Source organism: Brienomyrus brachyistius, chromosome 25, assembly GCF_023856365.1.
Source record: "Brienomyrus brachyistius isolate T26 chromosome 25, BBRACH_0.4, whole genome shotgun sequence".
Taxonomy (NCBI): Eukaryota; Metazoa; Chordata; class Actinopteri; order Osteoglossiformes; family Mormyridae; genus Brienomyrus; species Brienomyrus brachyistius.
This window is the reverse complement of record NC_064557.1, coordinates 10,723,804-10,747,708: the sequence shown is the minus strand read 5'-3', so window position 1 is coordinate 10,747,708 and position 23,905 is coordinate 10,723,804. Positions and strand designations below refer to the sequence as shown.

The window sequence follows — 23,905 nt, the reverse complement described above, 5'->3', positions numbered from 1 at the left end:
CTGTGGATTCCCCGGAAGAGGTGCCAGTCCCATACAGGGACACACTATGCACTATTTAGAGATGCTAGTTTACCTAATTGTATGCATTTGGATTGCAAAACATGTGGAGCAAATGCAGCTCCATAACCACAGAGAAGGAGAGAAGGGACCGGATTTGAACCCCCCAGTAACCCTATACTCATCAATAATGCACTATCGACACCCTCATAATGCATTATAATGCTTGGTATAAGAATTAATAAAGCATTATAGCATCTTCTATTGACAGTCATCAGGCATTATAGTGTTTATTATAATACTTCATAAGAACCAATGAAGCTCTATACTATAGATCAAGGGTCTCCAATTCCGGTCCTGGAGGGCTACTGTTCAGTAGGTTTTCTGTCCCAACTGGCCCCAATGAGCCACACCTGTTCCTGGGATTTACCTGAGAACAGGTGTGGCTCATCAGAAGCCAGGTAGGATAGAAAACCTACTAGACGGTAGCCCTCCAGGACCGGAGTTGGAAACCCCTATAGATACTGAGATTCAGAATAAATTCCTTCACTTGAATAATACATTAGGGGGCGGCATGGTGGTGCAGTGGTTAGCACTGTTGCCTCACACCTCTGGGTACCAGGTTTGAGTCTCTGCCTGGGTTACATGTGTGCGTAGCTTGCATGTTCTCCCCATGTCGTCGTGGGGTTTCCTCCAGGTACTCCGGTTTCCCCTCACAGTCCAAAAACATGCTGAGGCTAATTGGACTTGCTAAATTGCCCGTAGGAGTGCATGTGTGAGTGAATGGTGTGTGAGTGTCCCCTGCGATGGGCTGGCCCCCCCTTCCTGGGCTATTCCCTGCCTCGTGCCCATTGCTTCCAGGATAGGAAGCGACCCAGTAGGATAAGTGGTTTGGAAAATGGATGGATGGACGGATTGAATAATACATTAACAAATTTCTGCACATATCAAAGAAGCAAGACGTGATTATTAATTGTGATATATGATATGATACACGTTCAGCAATAAAGCATACTTAGCATGCTAAATGAATACGAAGTTCCATTTGATATTATACACATATAGTGTCCGAAAAGCTGCAGCTGGAAATAATGTGTGAGCCTGATAGGAGTAACTGCATACAGTACAAGCTTCAAGGAGTAGAGCGAGGAAGGCAAACTCCTGCATAGGTTCCTCGTGGGTTCTGCATATGCAAAATTGGGACAGAACAAAGAGAACAACCAATTCCAGGGGAAGCTAAATGTGGGCAGTGAAAATGGGCTTGGGTGACATGAGTAATTGTGTACAGATGTGGGGGACAGTGTGACCCCAAGCATGCTTGTTGAATGATGCAGAAGTTCCCTCGAAATGATCTGAGGTGATGAAGTCATAAAACTTCAGTGCCACATACTGATGGTGCAGAGACCATGGCAGACTCAGACTCAGGTTCTTCAGGTTCCGCCACACACCTTGCTTGGTGCCATCTGATTTTCAGCTGCATACATATGCTAATTTATTATTATTTCATTTATTTTCTTTATTTCATTAAAAAATGAAATGATATTTTGTTTTTCAGGATTCTATCTGCATACTGTCTATCTTCAGTTTGTTTTAATGAATGAATGAATGTTACCTTTATATAGTGTTTTCCAAGACACCCAAAGCGCTTTACAGAACCGATGGGGAACCACGTCAACCACCACAACTGTGTAGCATCCACTTGGATGATGCAACGGCAGCCATTCTGCGCCAGTACGCCCATCGCACAATAGCTAAGGTGGTGAAGGGGCGGGAGAGAAATCACCAATTAGATAGAGGAGAGGATTAGGAGGCCAGATTTTTGATAGGGTCACAGTGGGCAATTTTAGCCAGGACGTCAGGATACCACCCCTACTGTTTTGAAAGATGCCCGGGGATCTTTTACGACCTCAGAGATTCAGGTACAGTTTTACGTCTCATCCAAAGGACGGCACCATTTTGACAGTACAGTGTCCCGGTCACTGCACTGCTGCATTGGGATCCACACTGACCACAGGATGGGCTAACCAGTTGGTCACACCAATACCTCTTCCAGCAGCAACCCAGCTTACTCATTAGTCTCCCAACCAAGTACTGGGCAGGCCCAAACCTGCCGAGCTTCAGGTGGATTACCCAGTCTGACCTGCAGGTGGTGTAACTGCTAAGCAAGCACTAAATTTACTCGCTTGCGCTATGTGTACCATCTTTGCACCATGTCGGTTTGCACAACATGTACATACACCTGTGCGTTATGAAACATTCTGCTGTGTGCTCAAGAACTTCCTCATGGGATGAATAAAGTTCATCAAATGTAATAAGGAAAATGTTTGTTTGGTCAAGGGCCTCTCCTTGCCCTACATTTTGTGTATTTGATAAATTTTATTGAAAACATCATGTACATTATACCACACGACACTATATCCATTGTAGGCCTATGTAATAACTACGTATAGTTATTGCCAGCGTTAGAAATCCTCACGGCAGCTTTCGGGGAACCATATTTCCGATGTGCACTTCCCATACATGTAAGGTTGCGGCAGTGTGGTCAGTAACAGGGTTACTGCGAAAAAAAATTGTACTATGAGTACTGCAGTCAGTAACATTTCGTATATGCACTATAACAACATAAAAACCACGCAATAAATTTAATATCCCAATCGTCGCAGAAACAAAAAGCAAAATCACAAAGCAAAGGGATACAGGTAACAGAATTGTTAATTATTGGAGACAGATGTTCGGAAAATGGAATTTAATGAGCGAATAAATGAACTACATATTTATATTTTTAATTTTTTATTATAGGGAACCTTAATGCATAGAAAAGAAAATGTAAACTACATTTTTTTAGAGCTCCCCCTAAAGGTCACAGGGGAGCATTTCCCCCGTAATTCGAACCCTGGTTATTGCTACTAGCACTGCCACTATCACTTCTGCAGAGTGTCCTTTTATCCTACTGTATGTGCGAATGTTCGAGCACCTGCCTCTGAAAGAGTTTCTATACGGTGCTGTTTAGGTTCTACCTTCATGGATCAATCGACCATAAAGTTTACAGGAAAAAAGAGCAGATACAAATTACTGCGATGGGCAATAAAGACTCAGGAAGTAGAATATGCCCGGTGCATTCAAGTAAGAAACCGAAAGTGAAGAAGAACGATCAATAAAGAGTCATAAAACAGGCACACTGGTAGTAGCCTAATAGAGAAGGCAAAAGATGCCAGGACGTCTCACGCCGCTGATACGATATATGAGATTACCCAAATCACAGAGAAATAAGAGATTTACATTAGTTTTCCACATGAGTGTGAAAAAGGCGGGTGGCATGGATTTGATGTCAGTCCATCGCAGGACAAACGTACGCACAGGAACAAACACGAAACCACACCGTAATGATAATTTAGAAACACCGACAGAACCAGACACATGTTCTTGAACTCCGGAGGAAACCTGCGCAAACGTGAAAGAAATATGCCAACTTCGCGCATGCAGAGCTGGGGAATCATACCCACAACTTCGCAGGTGCGAGACCGGTGTACAATTAAATATAATATGACTGAACATAAATGTACATATAATTGCATGCATGCATTCATACATAGCTGTTTCTTACGACCGAGCAAACGTTCAACACATATAGGCATATATGTCAATCTATATTTATATACAAGCCATGTCGCAATACTCAAAATAAAACGCACTTTAATTTGGAGCAGCGTTTTATGACTATAAAACTGGAGAAGCGCCGATTACCGTTTTTTTTTGTTATCCCCCGTCTAAGATTCTCCGCCTTTTTCAAAACCACATGTGTTTCCCCAAGAGAACCCGGAGCCTTCGGACCCGAGTGAAGGTCCTCTCCGCTGGGACAGAGAAAACATTAAGAGACGGGGAGGAGGGAATGAAATTTCTTGCTACCCAATCCCTCTTTTCCTCAGGGAAAACAAGCTTTCCCTGGTCCATCCCTGCCTCCTGTTTGCTAATCATTTCATTTTACTCCGTTTTTAAGCTCTGCAGTGTTTTATGCCACTTTCCATTTCACAATCCAATGCGCAAATGTTCTTTGTCTTTCGTGCAAGTTCTTCCATGTTTCGTCAATAGAAAACATATCCAAGATCCCGGCTGATCGTCCTCCTTTTGAGATGATCCAGGGATTTCCAACTATCGCTTTTTCCTGATCCTTTTAAAAACTTGAGTCCTGCGCGCCTTGAACTTCGTCTGTGGTTCTCACCTAAAAACGGAGATACCGCAACTATCTTTGGATAAAGACTGTGTTTTTTTCTCTTGCTGGAACTCTGGAAGATTGTTTTCTAATTCGTGGGAATTAGGACTATCTAACTGACTTTTTTTTTTGTTTTAAGGATAAACTTTTAAGGGCATTTTGATGTTTTCCATTCAAGATGGTCTCCCGCGGGGAGCGCTGACCATGAAGGAGGAGCCGCTCACGGGTGGCATGACACCAGTTCGCTCCTGGATGCAGGGCGCCGGGATTCTGGATGCGAGCGCTGCAGCTCAGAGGTAAAAAGAAGCTGCCCACGCTAAGATGCGTGCAGGCCAATACCCTGGAACATACGACCCAAAATGAAGTGATTTTATACATGGATCACGGTGTATGATTCTGTATTGTACTGTGTTTCGAGGGAATCGAATCGCTCAGTATCGAGGGAAAATATTTATGTCCATTCGTCGCAAAAATTTCAAGCCTAAACGTCATGTTTGCCGTAGAGATGTAGTTTAATTAATTTACCTGGGTTTACTTTTATTGCGTTAACTGTCCACAGGCGCAAAACGTGCAGTTGATCCCAGACTGAAAGTTTCTGACATGATTACATTTTATTCTGCAAAGTTAATTCCATTAATATAGGCTATGTCACGCAGGGATGCATTTGTTTAATGCAATAGCCCTACCTTAATCTGTAGGCGAATTCGATCTTAATTTCGAGCGAAGCTACACAATAAAATAACTTGTTTCTGCTGTATTTATCCTGCCAGCGATAAATAAAACACGTAGCCTACATAAAATAAAAACAACCGATAATAATGACAATTTAAAAATGAACTTTATGTATTTTATACATTTTATGGATTCTGTCCGATAATAAAAGGTAATTAGCCTGTATTACTATTTGCTACTAGTAAAAGTAGTGAACAGAAATTTGTATTAATCAAAGAATTTCGTAAAGCGCATAATTTCTTAATTCTGTAACTTCGACTTCCCTGCCTTCATTTTGCTTCATCAAAACTTAGGCACAAAAATTTACCTATATTTTACACGATATGCCCTGTCAGACTTTATAACGCATTTTAAATTCATGGCCAGCGTTAGCTTTTACCATTGAGCAATATAACATTTTTGCGTATAGACAGACGTCTGCTTAGTTATCAGCGACGTTTTGCTCTTCGTTGCTTTGTCATGTATCATTAACAGAAATGTAATAAAATTTGGAAAGTGCAATCTCAGTTAATATTTCGCAAAACTTCCAGCAATAACAGTAAACGATAGCGGTTGGTTGCAAAAATGAGCTCACTGAGGCGGGATTGATTGTGGGGATTTGCGATTTGTGCCGACGATTTACATTCATTTTCTGCTTTTGTAAGTTTTAACGTAAAATTACCCGAACAATTTTATATGTAGCATGTTATAGACGGTCGTAGAAGCATGACTGATCGCATTCAGTAGCCTACTTGTGGAAAGTAGATTACACTAATTGTGCGTCTCCTCTGACTCTGAAATAAATATGATTATTGATAATAACAGAGGATCAACATCGCTGTATTTACACCAAAGCTATTGCACTTAAGCACTCTGCAGCGGATTTGAGAACTTAATTCAGATACCTAATTGGAGTACCTCCAATCATTTTAGTTATGGATTAGAATTATTACATTTACATTAAGGGGTATTGTGATTATGGATACAAATATGAAAACAATGTTTTAGAAGCATCCACCCATTTCAGACATCAAAATACGTAATAAAGTAAGTAAGTAGATATATATCTTTGCCTGAATCGCTTATATTTGATTGGCCGGTCAGAAGGATGATGCTTAAAATATTAATTTTGCTGGTTCCAGATCAGACTTATTCTTACCTTGAAGTAGACATCTAAACGTCAGTCAGTAAGTGCATTGGCCCTTTGGCATACAGGGCCTGTGTTTGAGAATGAAAAGCGAATTAGCATTGAAGTAAAGAGAGGTTATACGATTTAAATCTCCTTAGCATCAAGCAGAGGATACCGATTTAAAAAATTTGGTCTTTAAATGATTCTGCGGCTTGTCCCTGATACGTTAATCCCTTTGAAAGTGTAGTTTTATGATACTACATAATATAAATCAATATAGGGCCTCACGAGTCGTGAATCACAACCCTGAACATGACAAGCAATTAGAGGGTAATTGTAGGAGTCAAAGACCTTCACTATGCCAGCATTACCTGCTTGGGAATGAAATGAGATGCAGATGCTGACAAACCAATGTGTCTCAAACAGTGTCTTGAATGAAAAATAAAGTCTCTAAAAGACCAGGTAAAGCAATTGACCCTGCCTGTCTAATTTAGCAGACATGGTGAGACTTTGCTTGCGAAAGCTGTGATTTCTGGGCCTTAAGACAGCTGCCTCAGTCCCTTAGCTGCCAGTGCAGTGTTCATTTAGATATATCATGTAAACCTGCACAGCTTTGCCTGTGGATGACTGTGCTTAGCCATGCCGAAGTAAACTAACAATAAACCAAGTTAACTTACAATAAACAATGAGGAGAAGAGGATTGTTTTTATAGAATGTAATATAAGGGCCCATGGCAATATCTCTAGTGTAAATATTATTATTGTTATTATTATTATGAAATATTGATTGGCTGCGATGGGCTGGCCCCCCATCCAGGGTTGTTCGCTGCCTCGTGCCCATTGCTTCCGGGATAGGCTCAGGACCCCCCGCGACCCAGTAGGATAAGCGGTTTGGAAAATGGATGGATGGATGGAATATTGATTGGAGCTTTGCTGTAAATCTGTGAATACTTGGCTGTTTTAATAGTCAGTTCTGCAGTGTGCATTTCTACTGAATATTTTGGAACTGCATAAATTATCTTGAATGTATTTGTCTTCGTGCAATTATGCAAAACCCGGGAACCTTCAGCTACAGTTCGCAACGATCTTTTCAGATGCAAGTGCCTTGTTTAATTGAAATTTAAGAGCATAACCAGGTGTTCCTAATTTTGTCATGTTTTTGAATAATATATATGTCCACATGGGTATATACATATACATATTTATTTATCAATCAATATAATCTACATTACATTTATACTTTATTTTTCAGCATATCGTACAGTTTCTGATTATCGTAATGTGCTGACTTCATGATTATCCTTCTCTGAACAGTTGGATCCTCCATTAAGCACAACTGATAGAACTCATGAGCAGGCTGCCCTACAAAGGACCTGCTGTTGATCTTCTGTTGTTATCAATCATCATATTTATTTTAGAGTTAGAGGAGATGCACAAATAGTATAATCAATTTTTCGCAAATACAGAATCATAAAAGTCCATTTCAAAGGGTTCGATTTGTTCCGTTGTTTTATTTTGTGCTGATGAGAATCTAAGGTGACTTCTAACTCCTGCATTTTCTAGATCAGAGGTGGCCAATCGTATCCGCCGGTGTACGTGCGGATTTTTGGGGTAACCTTTAGGTCAGCTGTTCAAACCCAGGTGTGAGGACTCTCACAGCCAATCAATCCTCTAATTAGTAATCTAATTACGGAGCTGCAGCAAAAACCCACACAGACAGCGGCCCTTTCTGGGTAAGATTTCCCACCCCTGTCCTAGGTCAACTTTGTGAGTCATACAGCAAACCATCTGCAACATAATTGCATACATACATTGGCCTACAGTAAATACATTAACAACAATAACTAGCCTGATAGAGTTAATTGGAAACTGAAGTATTTTTGTAACACATCACATTGTGAATATACCGATAACTTAAACATTTATAAGTGCATCATATACAACTGGATATTTAACTGGAAGTTAAATATGTTGCTCAAGGATATTACAGCACAGTCTTTTCAGGTTTTGCAGTTCATTAATAATCAACACGCTACCTGCTACAGTATGCCAGACTCTTCTGTGAATGGGACAGAACTGCATTAGTACACAATTGTGTTTAACTTATTGTATTTATTATGAAATAAATTGTCTGAGATTTTCAGTTTGCAAGATGATGGTAGAGATGGTTTTTTAAGAGTCTAAGATTAGTCTAAAAACTCCACATCATTATATCCAGTTTTTTTAATTGTCGTGTTTTTCGGTGATATGATGACATGGTCGTATATGTTTTAGTTTCTTTTGTTTCTCAGCAAGACACACTCCAGATAAGACTAAGGATTCATGAGTAGGCCTGCATAGATCTCCTGAAGAGATCTCATTAACATACTCTTACATACTTAACCGTTTTGTGACAAGAGGCTATTTAGTTGTACATCTGAAGTATTTATTATATTGCATTTGTTTATGCAGCAAAATACTTATTTTGTGTTGTTTGTTAGCCATATGAGAAACAAACTGTGCAGATATCTCAATTTTAATTATGCGAATAAACCGGGTGTAACAGCATTCACTTATCGCGGTTCCGAACGTGATAAACGGTTTAGGTCAGATGTAGCCAGTACACTTTCAATTATTTTTATTTACTGATGTTTGTGGTTACTTCACAAACCACACAATTTCAGTGAGAAATAATTAGTAAAATGATATGTTTTCTTTAATATAAAATTTTACTACAAAAGTGCAGGTTCACTTATTTTGTTTTGGGATAAGATATTACAATGAAAGCATACAGGACCAGGAAGAAAACTTGTTAGTTTATATAAAAGTACTTGATAGTGTGTGTGTATATATATATATATATATATATATATATATATATATATATATATATATATATATATATATATATATATATATATATATATATATATATATATATATATATATATATATATATAGAGAGAGAGAGAGAGAGAGAGAGAGAGAGTATTTTCATTTGTATACACACACACACACACACACACACACACACACACACACATGTAGGCACACAGGTTTGTAATTATATCCTTGTGGGGACTCTCCATTCATTTCTATGGACTCTAATCCCAACATGACGATTTTAACCCCTACCCAGCCCTAACCTTAATTATAAGTAACCAAGCCAAATATAAGTCTTTTGGCATTTTTAGCTTTGTGATTGCATTCACAGATCTTTGTGGGAACCTGAAAATGGTCTCCACAACATAAAAAAACAGGTGTTAATTACATTGTGGGGGGTATTTGGTCCATGTCTCACACAAAAATAATGGCAGATATATGTTATATAGACAAAAGTACTTGGACACCTGGCCATTAAACCTACAACTTCTATGGCATCCCATTCTGATTCCATAGGCATCAACATGGAGTTGGTCCCCCCACTGCAGCTGTAACAGCTGCCACTCTTCTGGGGAGGCTTTCCATAAGATTTTGGAGTGTGTCTGTGGGAATCTTCCCCTATTCATCCCAAAGAGCATGTGTGAGTTCAGGCACTGCTGTTGGACGTAAAGGCCTGGCTTGAAATCTCCGTTCTAGTTCATCCTAAAGGTGTTCGATGAGGTTGAGGTCGTGACTGCAGGCCAGTCGAGTTCTTCCACATCAAACTCACCCAATCATGTCTTTATGGACCTTACTTTGGGCATTGGGAGCAGAGTCATGCTAGAACAGAAAAGGCTCTTATCCAAACTGTTCCCACCAACCTGGAAGTAGTTGGAAGAATTGTACAAAATGTCTTGGTATGTTGAAGCATTAAGAGTTCCCTTCGCTGGAACTAAGCGGTCTAGCCCATCCCCTGAAAAACAACCCCATACCGTTATCCCTCCTCCACCAAACTTTAAAGCTGGCAGAATCTTGAGCTTTTCAGAAGGTCCCAATGCCTTTGTCCAAATAGTTTATGTGTACATAACTACCTCCTTTCAATTCAGTTCAGTTCAATTTTATTTGTATAGCGCATTTTCACAATATTACATTGTCTCAAAGTCCTTTACTTTATCTCTGCCCAAAGTCATTAGTGAATAAGCCAAAGGCGGCAGTGGCAAGGAAAAACTCCCTAGAAGGTAGAAACCTTGGAGTCCCAATTCGCCCTGTCCCAGTTATAACATTTGAGTCTCAAAGCGGGGGGGGCAGGCAGGTGCTGGTACTGCTTCTGATGGCAGGACGAACAGTGGTACAACAGCAGGGCATGAAGGACAGACGTCACAGACAGAAGGGCGAGCAGACCGGAGAAACGCCACAGGTAGTGGAGATGTTTCAGGCAGCAGGGCAGGCAGGATATCTTGATAATTTGGGGTCTCCAGGCAGCACATCCCAGGAGGGGTAGGGGAGGTAAAATGTGCAGTTAGTCAAAATAAGTGAGACTAGAGGCAGTGCAAACAGTTAGGTGTGTGCAGTATGTAAGCTCCGGCAGATATGGCTATAGCAGCATAAGTAAGAGGGAGAGGAAAGTGGGAATGCAGGCATGGGGAGTCCCTGAAATGTCTGCACTCCAGTTTTACAAGGGGGTGCAAGTTAGCCTCTTTTAATTAAAAAATGGTAAGAATTATGGATGATTTTGGGGCATAAGCAAACTGTAGTCACAGGACCTTGACCAGGATTAGCATTCAGGGGTGGACGGGTGAATGGATGGCTGGCGTACACCATACCAGATTTCTGGTGCTGCCACTGTTGTGTGGTACCAAACACGGAATTTGCATATTGCCAATTCTGTCCAATGTTAATCATTCACCACACTCTCTGAAAAAAGAAATGCACTCCGAGGAACATTCCTGTACCATTGATGGGACATTAATTATATTTGTATCTTTGGGGATGTTCCTCAGAGTCCATTTCTGTACCTTAAAAGGTACAATTACAAGGGATCCAGTGACAAGCAAGGGTACAAATTCTTACCCTTTTTTTTTATGAAAGTACCTTTCGCAGAAAAGCCGCCGGATGCATTAATCTGCAAAGGTGTCGTCTCATACATTGCCGAAAATCAGCACAGTCTCGTTTAAATTTCACAGAACATTGAAATAGAGCGTCTACTAACATTTTTGTTTGTCCTTTCGAGCCACAAGGTGGTGTGGTGGATCAGTGACTAGTACAGTTCTTTTTCACCTGCGGAGTTCGAGTCCGACCCGAGACTTTGCCAAGATCGTCCTCCCCGCGTTTTTGTGAGGTACTTCCTGCAGGGCAACACCACATGGCTCGGTGAATTTGTAGTTTTCAAAACGGACATAGTATGTGAGTATACGCCTAAGAATGGTTGGGTGTTTCCAGCGCCACGTCCAGCACATTCTGGAATAGCCCCCAGGCTCACTGTTAGCCTGCACTGGATAAGTAGTAGTGGGAAACGGATGGATTTTAAGTCACAATATATACTGTCATTTTCTTTGAAGATTTACGGTTCAGGTAAACATTCAGTCAAGCTGTCAAAGTGGTTACGGGGATGGAACATGCCTCAGACAAACCTGAAACTAAAAACCTCTAGGAAACTGAAGACTAAACCACTTTAATAGCATCAAGTAAAACCGTAAACAGCGATACCCCCTAAAATAAAAATTAGCCTGTTTAGTTTGCACTCTCACAAGTTAAGTCTTCCTTCTCGCACACAGCTGGCCACGTTTACCTCTGGCAGGTTAATCAGTCCCATTAAGCCCAGCTGGGCTTTATTCACTGAGGCAAAATCAGGGCTAGTGATTAATCTTCTTGACAACACTAAATTGTCTAATTCCAGCCCTGTACCACTGGTTTGCCTGTTCGGTTCCCCAGAGAAGTACTGCTGTTTATCCTGGGGCAAGATATTTAAAATTACTTGAGTAATATATCCAGTTCCATTAATGAGTAAAATCCTGTTTTGGATAAAAATCACAAGGTGGATTCCATGTTGTATTGCTATAAGTGTTATTAGTTTTGGTCAGCATATGCAGGTAAGTTTGAAATGGCAGCAATGACATGACAACATAAGATCACAAATCTCAGCAGTATTATTGTCACCTGAAGCGGATCTATCCATTCCTCCAATGATGGGTGACCAGATAATCCATGTCAGGGAGGACACTCTGATCTAGGACAGGATTTGTAAATTACCGTTTCAATTAAAAAGGACCTGGATTTCACGTCAGCGCTGAGTTCTTGCTGTGTGCTGATTGGTCAGCCTTCCATAATCATGCATGTGTCACTAATGCTAATGTGAAACAGCTGGATTAGTCTTTCAATCAAGGATACAAACCAGTCAAAGCACAAGAAGAAATGAACTATTTATCCAAGCAGAGGAGCCTCTCAGTTTGTAAAGTAGTTTGTAAAACCTGAAGTAGCTCATAGTGTCCCTGAAATGGATTATCTGGTCACTCTACTCCAATGCAACAGAGGGTTGCAGACAGTTCACTTCAAGGATCACAGGACAGGAAACTACTGTGATCTATATGTCAGCTTCTGGCATAACGCACTCACACACAATCACTTGCTATGGACAACTAAGGGAAACAAGTTCACTTAAATTACAGTGTCTGGATGGAATCTGGGTGGCAGGATCCTTTTTAATATAAACACTGCACTGTGTGTTAGTTCATCATTAATCAGTTATGATGGTCTGTGTATTCCATGCAGGAACTATATTAGTTAACTAATTAGTTAACTGCTAGCTAATATAATTCCTGAATGGAATACATGAACTGTCATGATTGATTAAAGATGAACAAGCATGGGACCAGCACATAACTAACAGTTACTGGTTAATAAACACACCCTACAACCAAGGCCATAGCCTGGAGTCACTGGGGGAGGGACCAAGGCTGTAGTTGTGAAAAACACTGGGGGAAACATTGTGAACACTTCCGGATATTGGGGGGGGCGTTTATGAGTGTGTGTGCTCTTCAGTGTCCTGCATCCTGTACAGGGTGGTGTTCCCATGTTCTTCTTGGGGACGCTTGCAGTGACCAATGGATGACAGTTGTCTATTCATTTTTTTTTTGTAATTATACTGTTGTATTTGCAATAGGATTCAGCAATGTGTTAAGAAATATATATGCGATATTTAAATTAAAAAATGGATTTATGATATCAAGTCAAGTCAAATCTGAATGAATGCATTTCAGTTATTAGGTCCACCTGCTGATAAACAATAGTATTTTTGCAGCAGGAACTGTGCAGTTATGTTACTGTATGGCTGTTTGAAAACAATTTGTAAAGTTTCGTTAGGAAGAAAAATAAGCGAATCTGATTGAAGACGTGCACTGGGCAGTGGGGAGTGGAGCAGCTCATGGCCTGTGTCGCTTTTCCTAGGTGCCTCCTATGCTGAGCAGGCTTCATATTGCAAAACAAGCAGCCCCCACATGCAGGAATTTTGGAAGTGACTGATGGGTTTGCTAAGTGGAAACAGATACCAGTAACTGGAGTTGGAAATAAAAATGTTTGCAGGCCATGTGCTTATTGTGCAAGCAAGAAAAAGAAACAGAAAAGCAAAAGAGCAAGCAACTGTCTAACTGTAGCCCCCCCCTTACCTCCCGCAGTGGAGTGGGCCTGACCCGAGCCCACTTTGAGAAGCAGCCTCCTTCTAATCTTCGCAAGTCCAACTTCTTCCACTTCGTCTTGGCGCTGTATGACCGGCAGGGACAGCCTGTGGAGATTGAGAGGACATCGTACATGGACTTTGTGGAAAAGGACAAGGTAAGCTGTGTGACATCATCACATAGGCGTCCATCAGGAGTGCCTGAGTGGCTCCAGGCTAAAGCGTTCGACTGTCTAGAACCCTTTGTCCTCACTCCAGAGTGTCCTTGCCGTCTTTTGTGGATATGGATTAATAGGAATAAACATTTTTTAAATATTAAATCAGTGACACTTTACTTGATGGGGCACACATACTTAGTTGTAACTCAGTTACTACTGAAGAAAATTTTACAAACAATTCTAGTAGCTACTTGGGATAAAAGATGCGTCACGATTAATTAATGATGAAGAAGCATGAGACCAGTATTTCACCTGTGTTATTCAGTACTTGTTCCTTCAGTACTGTAGTTCACAAAGGTTTACAGAATTAACAGATGCAGTATAGTATAGTGTATAGTAAGTGCTTGAAACATAATATCAATTTGTTAATGATGAATGTACATGAGATCAGTATGTAACTAATACTTAGTTTGTGGTTAACTAATACATAAGTAATGGCATAATACTACATTATTTGATTCTCTTCAAGTAAACTCTTACCATTAATCTAATAATTTCAGTTAACTGTCATGCAAACACAATTTACAACCATACAAGACAGCTTTGCATGAGCCTTCCACCTACTTTGCCCATTTACTGGCAGTCTGTGCTTATTTTCTTAAGTCTTTTCAGTATTGCTATAATATTGATAATAATGACATTATGAAAGGTGATATTTACACTGAATGTTGCTGAACATTCAGCATCACCTGATGTAAAGTTATGGACTTTGAGGGGTCTTTGGAGGGTTTATAAAGTATCTACTTAATGATACAATAGCCTTCTCATCCATCTTCCAGCCAGTTATGCAGGGGGGGTCTGCAGCCTGTCTAAGTCAGCAGAGGTCACAAGGGAGGGACGCACTGTGGATGGGATCCACACAAATTCACAAACTATGCCCACACAGTCATTATTTTTTTATTAGGTAATTCTGGCTATAAACATAGCAAAACATGAGTTAGTTTAGATGAATTGGAAACAGATTTATTGAAATTTTGAAACAATTGTGTCATAAGGGAATGGCATGTTAAATATGTCCTGCTGAAGTCTGGAAACATGTTTCTCCCTACATCTACTAAGCAGTTATCCTGGTCAGTGTCTTGAGAGGCCTAGACCCTGTCCCAGGCAGTGCAGAGCAGCTTGGACGGGAAGCCAGTCCATTGCAGGGCACATACAATCATACCCTTATGGGTAGTTTACAGGCACTAATTAGCCTAACCATACATCTTTGGACTGTGGTAGCATCCTGGAGTCTCCTGGGTAACGCAGGGAAAATATGCAAATTTCACAGATGCAGAGTGGAGGCAGGATTCGGACCCACAACGCCTGTGAGGCAACAGTGGTGGAGAACCAAGGCCAGAATAGTTTTAATATTTTCACTGTATTTAAATGACTGGTATGTTTCTCCAGGATACATACATTCAGTACACACATACAATTACCTATAGCTCTTTGTGTAAATGACATTACGGACAAAATGTTGTGTGTTATCTGACAAAATGAAATAGATGGACATAATTGTATTGCATTATCCTATTTATTTTAACCTATAAACATCCTTTCTTTTCCTATAATTGCAATGATGGTACAGTACGTGTAGTTATTTAATTATTAGTCTTTCTTGTACATCGTTCATTGACTATTTACCCTTTAAATTGTAGTAAAGTGAGTTGATATTCAGTATGATCAACTTTTTCGCTTCTGTAATATTTGTGATAATAATATCCACAATTCACCCTTGTGGTGACAGGGCAGATTTTAAGGCAGAAACATTTTGTTTAATTTTGAGCTCATTGTCTTCAGAAGACACAGTCCTGTAAAATATTAAGGTTGTTTCCTGCATTGTCGGCATTTCAGAAATATCATTTTATCTCTCATTGGGAAAGAGACAGATGTAAGTCAGACAGTTATGGTTAACGAATCTCGTACGTCTGTTGTTTGTATTATTTTGACATTAAGCACAGCATTAAATGTCATGTCACACAGACCGGCGGTTCAGGTGTTCTGTGAAATACTTTTATTTGTTAACAAAAATAAGCTCATCTGGGAATTAATATGTGAAGTATTCTACTTGTTTTTTGTTTTTCATCACCTGAATAAGAGGTTTCATGTGCATGCAGGTGGTGCATGCAGGTGGTGCATGCAGGTGGTGCGTGAAGAGTGGGCTGGTACAGTTTTGTTTTTCGTCTTTAGAACATTTATTCTTTGTTCTTAGTCAGTGGTTTGCAGTCCCTGGTCCCTACTGAGTAGCTGCAGCAAACAGCCATTCGTTTGTTAGTTATAGATATAAAACTAGGCAATCTAACAAATTATAACTGTTAAATGTTTGAGAAATTTCTGGAGCAGCCGGAGGTTGAGGTTAGCTGCAGTGTAGCTGCATAATAGGCGATTGCAATGGCTGATGAGATTTAATGCAGCAACTTTGAGATACTAGCAGCATTAATTTGCTATTGATTGGATTGGATGAATTTTCAATATTGTACGTTCCTGGGCAAGAAAAGGGCGAAAGCTTAATGTTGTACAATTTGGCTTTGGCTCATTTTTTCGCCCGGGACTTTATAATAAGACAGAAGATTGTAAAAAAAAAAAAATAAATAAAAATATATATATATACTTAATTTTTTTTGTTTAATGATATTTTTATTATAAAATGATGGGTCAACCTCTCGGGGTGGCATGGTGGTGCAGTGGTTAGCACTGTTGCCTCACACCTCTAGGACCCGGGTTCGAGTCTCCGCCTGGGTCACATGTGTGTGGAGTTTGCATGTTCTCCCCATGTTGTCGTGGGGTTTCCTCCAGGTTCTCCGGTTTCCCCCCACAGTCCCAAAACATGCTGAGGCTAATTGGACTTGCTAAATTGCCCATAGGAGTACATGTGTGAGTGAATGGTGTGTGAGTGTGACCTGCGATGGGCTGGCCCCCCATCCTGGGTTGTTCCCTGCCTCGTGCCCATTGCTTCCAGGATAGGCTCCGGATCCCCCGTGACCCAGAAGGATAAGCGGTTTGGAAAATGGATGGATGGTTCAACCTCTGAAGGGAGAAATTTGAGTTCATTTTTCCAGGATCTCCGCAAACGATGAGCCCAGACACAGAGAAATACTTAGCGGATACCTGATCATTTATACGTGAGGCTGTTGAGGCAGGAGCTGCGTGTTTCTCATGGAGGGGATGTTTGCCTTTTGCAGGAGTATAATGGGGAGAAGACCAACAATGGCATTCACTATCGACTTCAGCTTCTCTACAACAATGGTAAGACAGCAGGTCACTTACGTGGTTCTGGTGATGGTTCTCATCAATGAAAAACTAAATTTATGAAGTAGCCAGTGTCATGTTTATTATTTGTGGTCGGTAGTCTCATAAATTGCAGGCAGCTGTATATGCAATTTTCCTGTTCTTTAAACAATTAACTATTTAAACTATCTTTTTACTAAGAAAAACAAAATTAGTCGGAACCACTTTACAATAAGGCTACCCATTGCCACTTATAAATGGTAGTAACTCATTAATAAGGAGAAAGTTGTGGTATAAGTTGTTTATAACTCTCTAGTAATGATTTACAAAGTGTTATAACCCGTTATAACCATGCAGGTTGGCACCTTGCATGGCAGCCTCCGCCACCAGTGTGTGAATGGGTGTATGAATGGGTGAATGTATGGGTGAGGCATGAATTGTAAAGCGCTTTGAGTTCTTGTAGGAGTAGAGAAGCGCTATATAAATTCAATCCATTTAGACCAATTTGTGTATCTCAATATTAACCATGCATTCTTGTTCCCTGATATACCAAGTGATACCCAGTTTGAAACAGTTACTTCTAACACATGTAGCATTGCTGTAATGACATCTCATCAAAGATTTGCTGGGCCAATTGTCACTTTGTATGGCTCTGGATAACAACAGTTACCAAAATTGGAGTCACTTGGATAAATTAATAGAATCTCTTTGCACTGAAAAAAGCACAGGCTGGTAGATTTAGAATTGCATCAAGAGGGATTCAAACGTTGTCTCTTCCCACTGTTGTTAAAAAGCATATACTATATTAATTAAGCAGTTGTGGCTGTGGAAGATAACAAAATAGATCAGCATGACATTTTTATCCAGACACACTGGATACAAAACATACAGGAGTCTCTGAAATTCATCTATTTTGCTTTATATAATAACACCATGTATATTTATGTCAGCCGCTTTTACCCGGCTGAAAATGGAAGGCCTCTGAATTAAATTATCCTGGAAAAACATACGTGATCGATGATACGTGTTTGTATACTAAAGTAACATCCCATTCTTCCATCCACATTTCTTAAGCACTTATCCAGTTGAAGGTAGTGTGCACTGCAGACACCTTCACTGGATGCACAGTGCACAAGCAGGGGTACAGCTCGAATCAGTCCATCATGGAGCATAAACATATAGTTATTAGTTCATAGTTATTATTAGTTGTTGTCACCTGCCAAATCATTCAAACTTGAGAGATGGGAATGCATTTTAATTATTGTCTGTTAACCTCCAACTGCCAGCTGAACTTCTGCAAGACTTTTTACGCTTCTAATTATATCATGCTCTCTCTTCTTGTAGGCATTAGGACAGAGCAAGACTTGTACGTGCGCTTGATAGACTCAATGACCAAACAGGTAAGATCAGTAACGCCAAGTTTTTGCAAATATGCATTTCACTCCGAATGGATGTTTTTAATACAAATTTAACCCCAATAAAAAAAAAAAACAGTAAATTTTTTTTTTATCATGCATATGAAATGCACTGAAATGTGAGAATCCTTTAATAGAAAATGACCAGTAAAAATACTGACTGTGTTTTTGCTATATAAGAATTTCAAGCAAAATATAAAACTCTAAATAGGGGGAAGAAAGAACTTACAAGTTACCGCTAATATAAATGCAAACTTCACAATACCGTACATTTTCACTTTTGCAAAACCAATGATGGTTAACAAAACTTCAGTTTCATACATTCTTACTGTTTATTGGAGCCTGATCAGGTGATCAGTATCACAGATACTTACTCAAACACCAAATATTAAATCTAAAGCCGAAAGGTCACATGCCTGATTTCTTGCCTTAAGTCAGGATTTAAGGGCCTGCCCTCTAAATCCTCTTGTGACAGCTGCTCTGCCCTTTTTCAGTATCCAGCTTGTGCACACATTCCCCTTTTCCCCCACAAGTGAGAAGGCACTGACTGCTGGCTTACTGTCTTTATAGGAAAGCTCCATGGTGGCGCTCATGAAAAACAAAGAAAAACTGAAAAATGAAATGTTACCAGTCACTCAATATTAACATTTGACTGTAATATATTGTGGTGCTGGGAGGGGGGGGGGGGGGGGGGGGGGGGAGGACCGAGGCATTGCAAGGGGCAGAGAGAGACACAGAGACTCTCTTGCCGGTGAAGATACGCCCTTTATTAACAGGCCTGAAAATGAGTATATCAAGCACCCAACGAGCACCGAACCAATTACACGCAGGAAAGGCAAGGATGTCAGACGCCGAACTGTAAGATGCATACATGGTGGGAGATTTACATAAGCTTAATACACACAGGGGTTGGACCGGGTACACACAAGACACGGGCAAACATACACGTGACAATAGGGGAATGTAACCATTAACATTAACAACAATATAACAAGGGCTTTTTACAACTGCATGCTGGGGCATGCTGGGACATGCTGGGACATGCTGGGACATGCTGGGGCATGCTGGGACATGCTGGGGCATGCTGGGACATGCTGGGACATGCTGGGACATGCTGGGGCATGCTGGGGCATGCTGGGACATGCTGGGGCATGCGCCCCACCAGTGCTACACTATATATGAAACTTATATGTTTGATACTGATAATATACTGTGTATATATAATACATTAACTGAAAACTCACCAGTGGTCCCGTGCAAAGCACTGCAGTGCCAGGTCCATTAGTCCAGTTCCATTGCTATTATCATACTTGCAGCATTGCCTGTACTTATGAATGCAAGACGTTCCTCTTTTGGTTCCCAGTCCTACTTCAGAAAACAAGACGATAAACGTCGGCTTGTGAACTTCCAGCCATCATACCGCGTCAAACTAATCCAAAGCTTCGATGTTCGCGGAAGCTGACAACGGTACCGCAAAACTGCATCTTCATTTGCGGCAGAATCGGCACACCTAAAAACGCAGCCCTTGTGGCATGGATTACACAGGAAGCCAGTGTTCCAGTGTTCCTGCAAGTGATGGGGTTTCCACCCCTCATTGTGATGTCCTGGGTAAAATAATAATAATTGAATAGGGCTCATTTGTCACAAACCACCTTATGGTAACAGGAGAATGGGCAGGGAGGCGTTCTTAAAAGAAAATATACACTGCTTACAGCAGATCAATCCGCCTACAAGCGTACACAAAATCAACGTACAACTTTGCCATCAAGTCTTGCCAGCTTGTTGCACACATTAAAGCTGCTGGACCGCGTGGATTCGTCGGTAACATTAGTGCCTTTAGGTCAGGTACCGCAGGTGTGCTGCTGCCCTTTATTTCCTACCACCGACCCCCACCCCCGACTGTGGCTATAAACCATCGTCTGGGGAACCTGCTGCTAAACAAACGCATGTTCCGGAGACCAATCGATGTGCGTAATGTAGCCGCTATAGCCTTAGCGTCGAATCCCAGTCTGGCTGACATATGTGCAGAGTGGGGGCCGCACACACCCCCACCGCGCTGCTTATCGATTTCGCTTTTTCTGCCTGCTTCTCCTGCTTGGTTTACCCCAAGCAGAGTTTCTTCAATGACCACCTGACATGTGGTCAGCAATATACATATTTTGGGTGCCTGTGTACCTACATGCTGGGACACCCCCCTGCACTGTTGACCTGCTTTGTGCTGGTAATAGGAGAGCAAGAATGACATTGCCCCCTCCCCCCAAATAAAAGGAAAACATTATAGTTAGAATAGTATAATTGTTTTCTCTGGCCAATTCAAGCTCTGTCCATCTTTTGATTATCCTAGTTAGGTTACAGGCTCCTGCATTACCTTTTCGTAGACAGCAAAATAACTGCATGTCCATGAGCTGATGGGGAAAGGCCTTAGCCCCTCTGCCCCCCCCCCCCCATCTGCAGGTGGCTTCCCTTTGCTGCCAAGCTTTAAAGTTGACTTGTTGCCTATCCTGTCTTCCTCTACATGAGATCCACAGACCTATATACAGGTGACAGCGGGTTTGGCAGTTGCAGCTCGGGGTCAGCCAGTGATTGGGGTTAAGGGTCTTGCTTAAAGGCCCAAATTTGTCACGTAATTTCGACCTGTGACCTTCCAGCTACAGGATGGGAGTCATAACTCACCCCTGGTGAAAAACATGCTTTGAAATAAAGCTCTCATCATTTCCAGGTGCATTGTGTGGGTCAGCGGGCTAAGCCTCTGTAGCTCTGATTTGAAGGTTGCAGGTTTGATTCCAGCCTCAGCATGTCTGTGGGTCCTTGAGCAAGACCCTTAACCCCCAGCCCCCTGGGTGCTGTTATGGGTGGCTGCCCCTTGCAGGCTGTTCTCTCTCATCTACAGAGAGCAAGTTGGGGGACAGATTAAAAGAATTTCCTTACAGGAATCAATACAAATATCAATTACTGCTATTATTTCTATTTTTATGTAAAAATAAATAGCCGTTCTTTTTATAGCATGAGAAGAATGTCATGCTATATGTTTTTAAATGTTATTGTAGGTACCTGCTTACTTGCTTATATAAATTTTGAGCTAAAATTCTATCCAGGAGCTTAAGATGTTCTTCATCCTTTCCATATCTCTTTGTAGCCCATCATTTATGAAGGACAGGACAAGAACCCGGAGATGTGCCGAGTTCTTCTCACCCATGAGATTATGTGCAGGTGAGCCTGACTCTCTTATTTTAGCTCAGACTGGGTTCATCCTCTCGTTCTCCTGTGCATTCAGGAGCTCGCATTGCTGACTGCTCACCTAAGATAACTCTCACGATTCTACATTTATGTTTAATATTGCAGCTTATTTGCTAATGTACTGTAGCCTGCGCTAACACCCTACCACTGGATGGCGTTTTAGTGGATATTCAGAACAAAGAGAATGATTGCTTGTTTTTAAATGGTGTCATGCATGTCAAATACCCCATATCTCTAGGCAAACCAGAACAGATATAGTCCTAGTACAAAAAAAAATGCATGAACTAAAGTAAATGCTAGTGATAAATGATTAAGGATGCAATGCAACAAGTAAAAATCAATTGGGGTGGCTTCTGAACTGAACAAAGGAAAAACAATTTTTCTGCAGGAAATGTTTGTACGGGTTAGAAATAAGATCATACTGCTTAAATCTGCTTTTGTGGACCTGAAGAAGTCATATGACTTTGTGCCCTGGTACATATTGTGGGAGATGCTGTTAGAATATAGGCTACAATTATGTCTGCACACTTGGCAGTTTAAATAGCCTACAGTAGAAAGACTTAAGTACCTTGGAATCTTGAAGGTGACGGAGTTGGGATCTTTTTCATGATTGAAAGTAAGAGTGACTGAGGGCCTGATAGCTGGATCAGTCTGCTGGCTGCCGTTTTTCAGGCACTGAGCAGATCTGTGGTCGTCAAGTCGTTTGATGTGATTTGTCTCTATGCTCAGCTATTTGTCTCAATCTTTAGCTATGACATGTGGGTAACGATCGAAGGGCTAGAGTCACTGGTCTTTCCTCAGGTTTGCCAGGCTCATTCTCTGTGATGGAGTGAAGAGTTGCGATATTTGGATTGACCTTGGAATAGAGCAGATCAGAAGGAGTCATCTATGGTAGTTTAGGTATATTGTAAGAAGGTCACCTAGATGGCTCCCAAGCAAGCCATTCTGCTCACGCCTCACTGGGCACGGGCCCCTTAGCACACCCAGGACACCCTGGATCGATCCTGTCGCCAAGCTCACCTGGGAATGTCTGGAAGTCCCTCAGAAGGAGCTTTGAGCCATTGGCCTTGGAAAGAGCTCTGATCTGGCACAGAGAAGCAGTGAATGTGATGGTGAGCTGTCCAACACGACATAACATTTTGTAGGATGTTAGATATGAAATATATTAAAAAGCAAGATGGGGTGTACATGTACTTATACACCAGCAGAGAGTGAAACAAGGACAGGGAGAGGCATGCTGAAAGCAGTGGCCAGGCGGGGACAGGGAGAGGCATGCTGAAAGCAGTGGGCAGATGGGGACAGGGAGAGGCATGCTGAAAGCAGTGGCCAGGCGGGGACAGGGAGAGGCATGCTGAAAGCAGTGGGCAGATGGGGACAGGGAGAGGCATGCTGAAAGCAGTGGCCTGGCGGGGACAGGGAGAGGCATGCTGAAAACAGTGGCCAGGCGGGGACAGGGAGAGGCATGCTGAAAGCAGTGGCCAGGCGGGGACAGGGAGAGGCATGCTGAAAGCAGTGGGCAGATGGGGACAGGGAGAGGCATGCTGAAAGCAGTGGCCAGGCGGGGACAGGGAGAGGCATGCTGAAAGCAGTGGGCAGATGGGGACAGGGAGAGGCATGCTGAAAGCAGTGGGCAGATGGGGACAGGGAGAGGCATGCTGAAAGCAGTGGCCAGGCGGGGACAGGGAGAGGCATGCTGAAAGCAGTGGGCAGATGGGGACAGGGAGAGGCATGCTGAAAGCAGTGGCCGGGCGGGGACAGGGAGAGGCATGCTGAAAGCAGTGGGCAGACAGAGTGTTCTGTTTAGCTAATACATTTGTCAGTGGTTTTCTGACCTCATTAGACAGTGTCCTGTGTTCAAAAAAGATAATGTAAGACGAGGTTGACAGACATTATGTTGGACGATATGCGTAGAGATAGTAACAGGCACATGCATACTGCCTGCCCTGCAGACGGTTATTGAACGGTTGCAGAGCTTGACTCTGCTGTGCCTCTCTTCTCTCCCTGAATTTGCAGCTGAGCTCTGTGCTTTTGGCTATAAAAATGATTCCAATTATACAGAAATGACATTTATAACATTTAACATTTATTTATAACTAACCGTATATTTTGTTTAACTTTTCATAAAAGCTCTTTTCATTGGACTATAACCGGTGAGGCTGTAACTCATTTGATGTCACGTCCATGGTAAAATCTTGGGAAATGCACTTTAAAAAATCTCATTTGGACCCCCTGAATGTCTACACCATGGTTACACCCTTGGGTCATAGCA

General features: G+C 41.5%; 1 protein-coding gene across 6 annotated transcripts in view; it reads left to right on the top strand.

Annotated features, from left to right (window-relative positions):
* The first annotated feature begins 3,981 nt into the window (after nucleotides 1-3,981).
* LOC125720539 (transcription factor COE3-like) overlaps nucleotides 3,982-23,905 on the top strand; it is a 101,740-nt gene continuing 81,816 nt past the window's right edge. For 5 of the 6 annotated variants that reach the window (XM_048996067.1, XM_048996066.1, XM_048996065.1 and 2 more), the window contains exons 1-5: nucleotides 3,982-4,503; nucleotides 13,558-13,714; nucleotides 16,939-17,002; nucleotides 18,329-18,384; nucleotides 21,536-21,609. In XM_048996067.1, the coding sequence (XP_048852024.1) occupies nucleotides 4,370-4,503; nucleotides 13,558-13,714; nucleotides 16,939-17,002; nucleotides 18,329-18,384; nucleotides 21,536-21,609 (485 nt within the window). In that variant the 5' untranslated portion in view covers nucleotides 3,982-4,369. Of the gene's footprint in view, nucleotides 4,504-11,808; nucleotides 11,977-13,557; nucleotides 13,715-16,938; nucleotides 17,003-18,328; nucleotides 18,385-21,535; nucleotides 21,610-23,905 lie in introns of those variants that run through there. The other variant, XM_048996069.1, reaches the window with a different exon arrangement.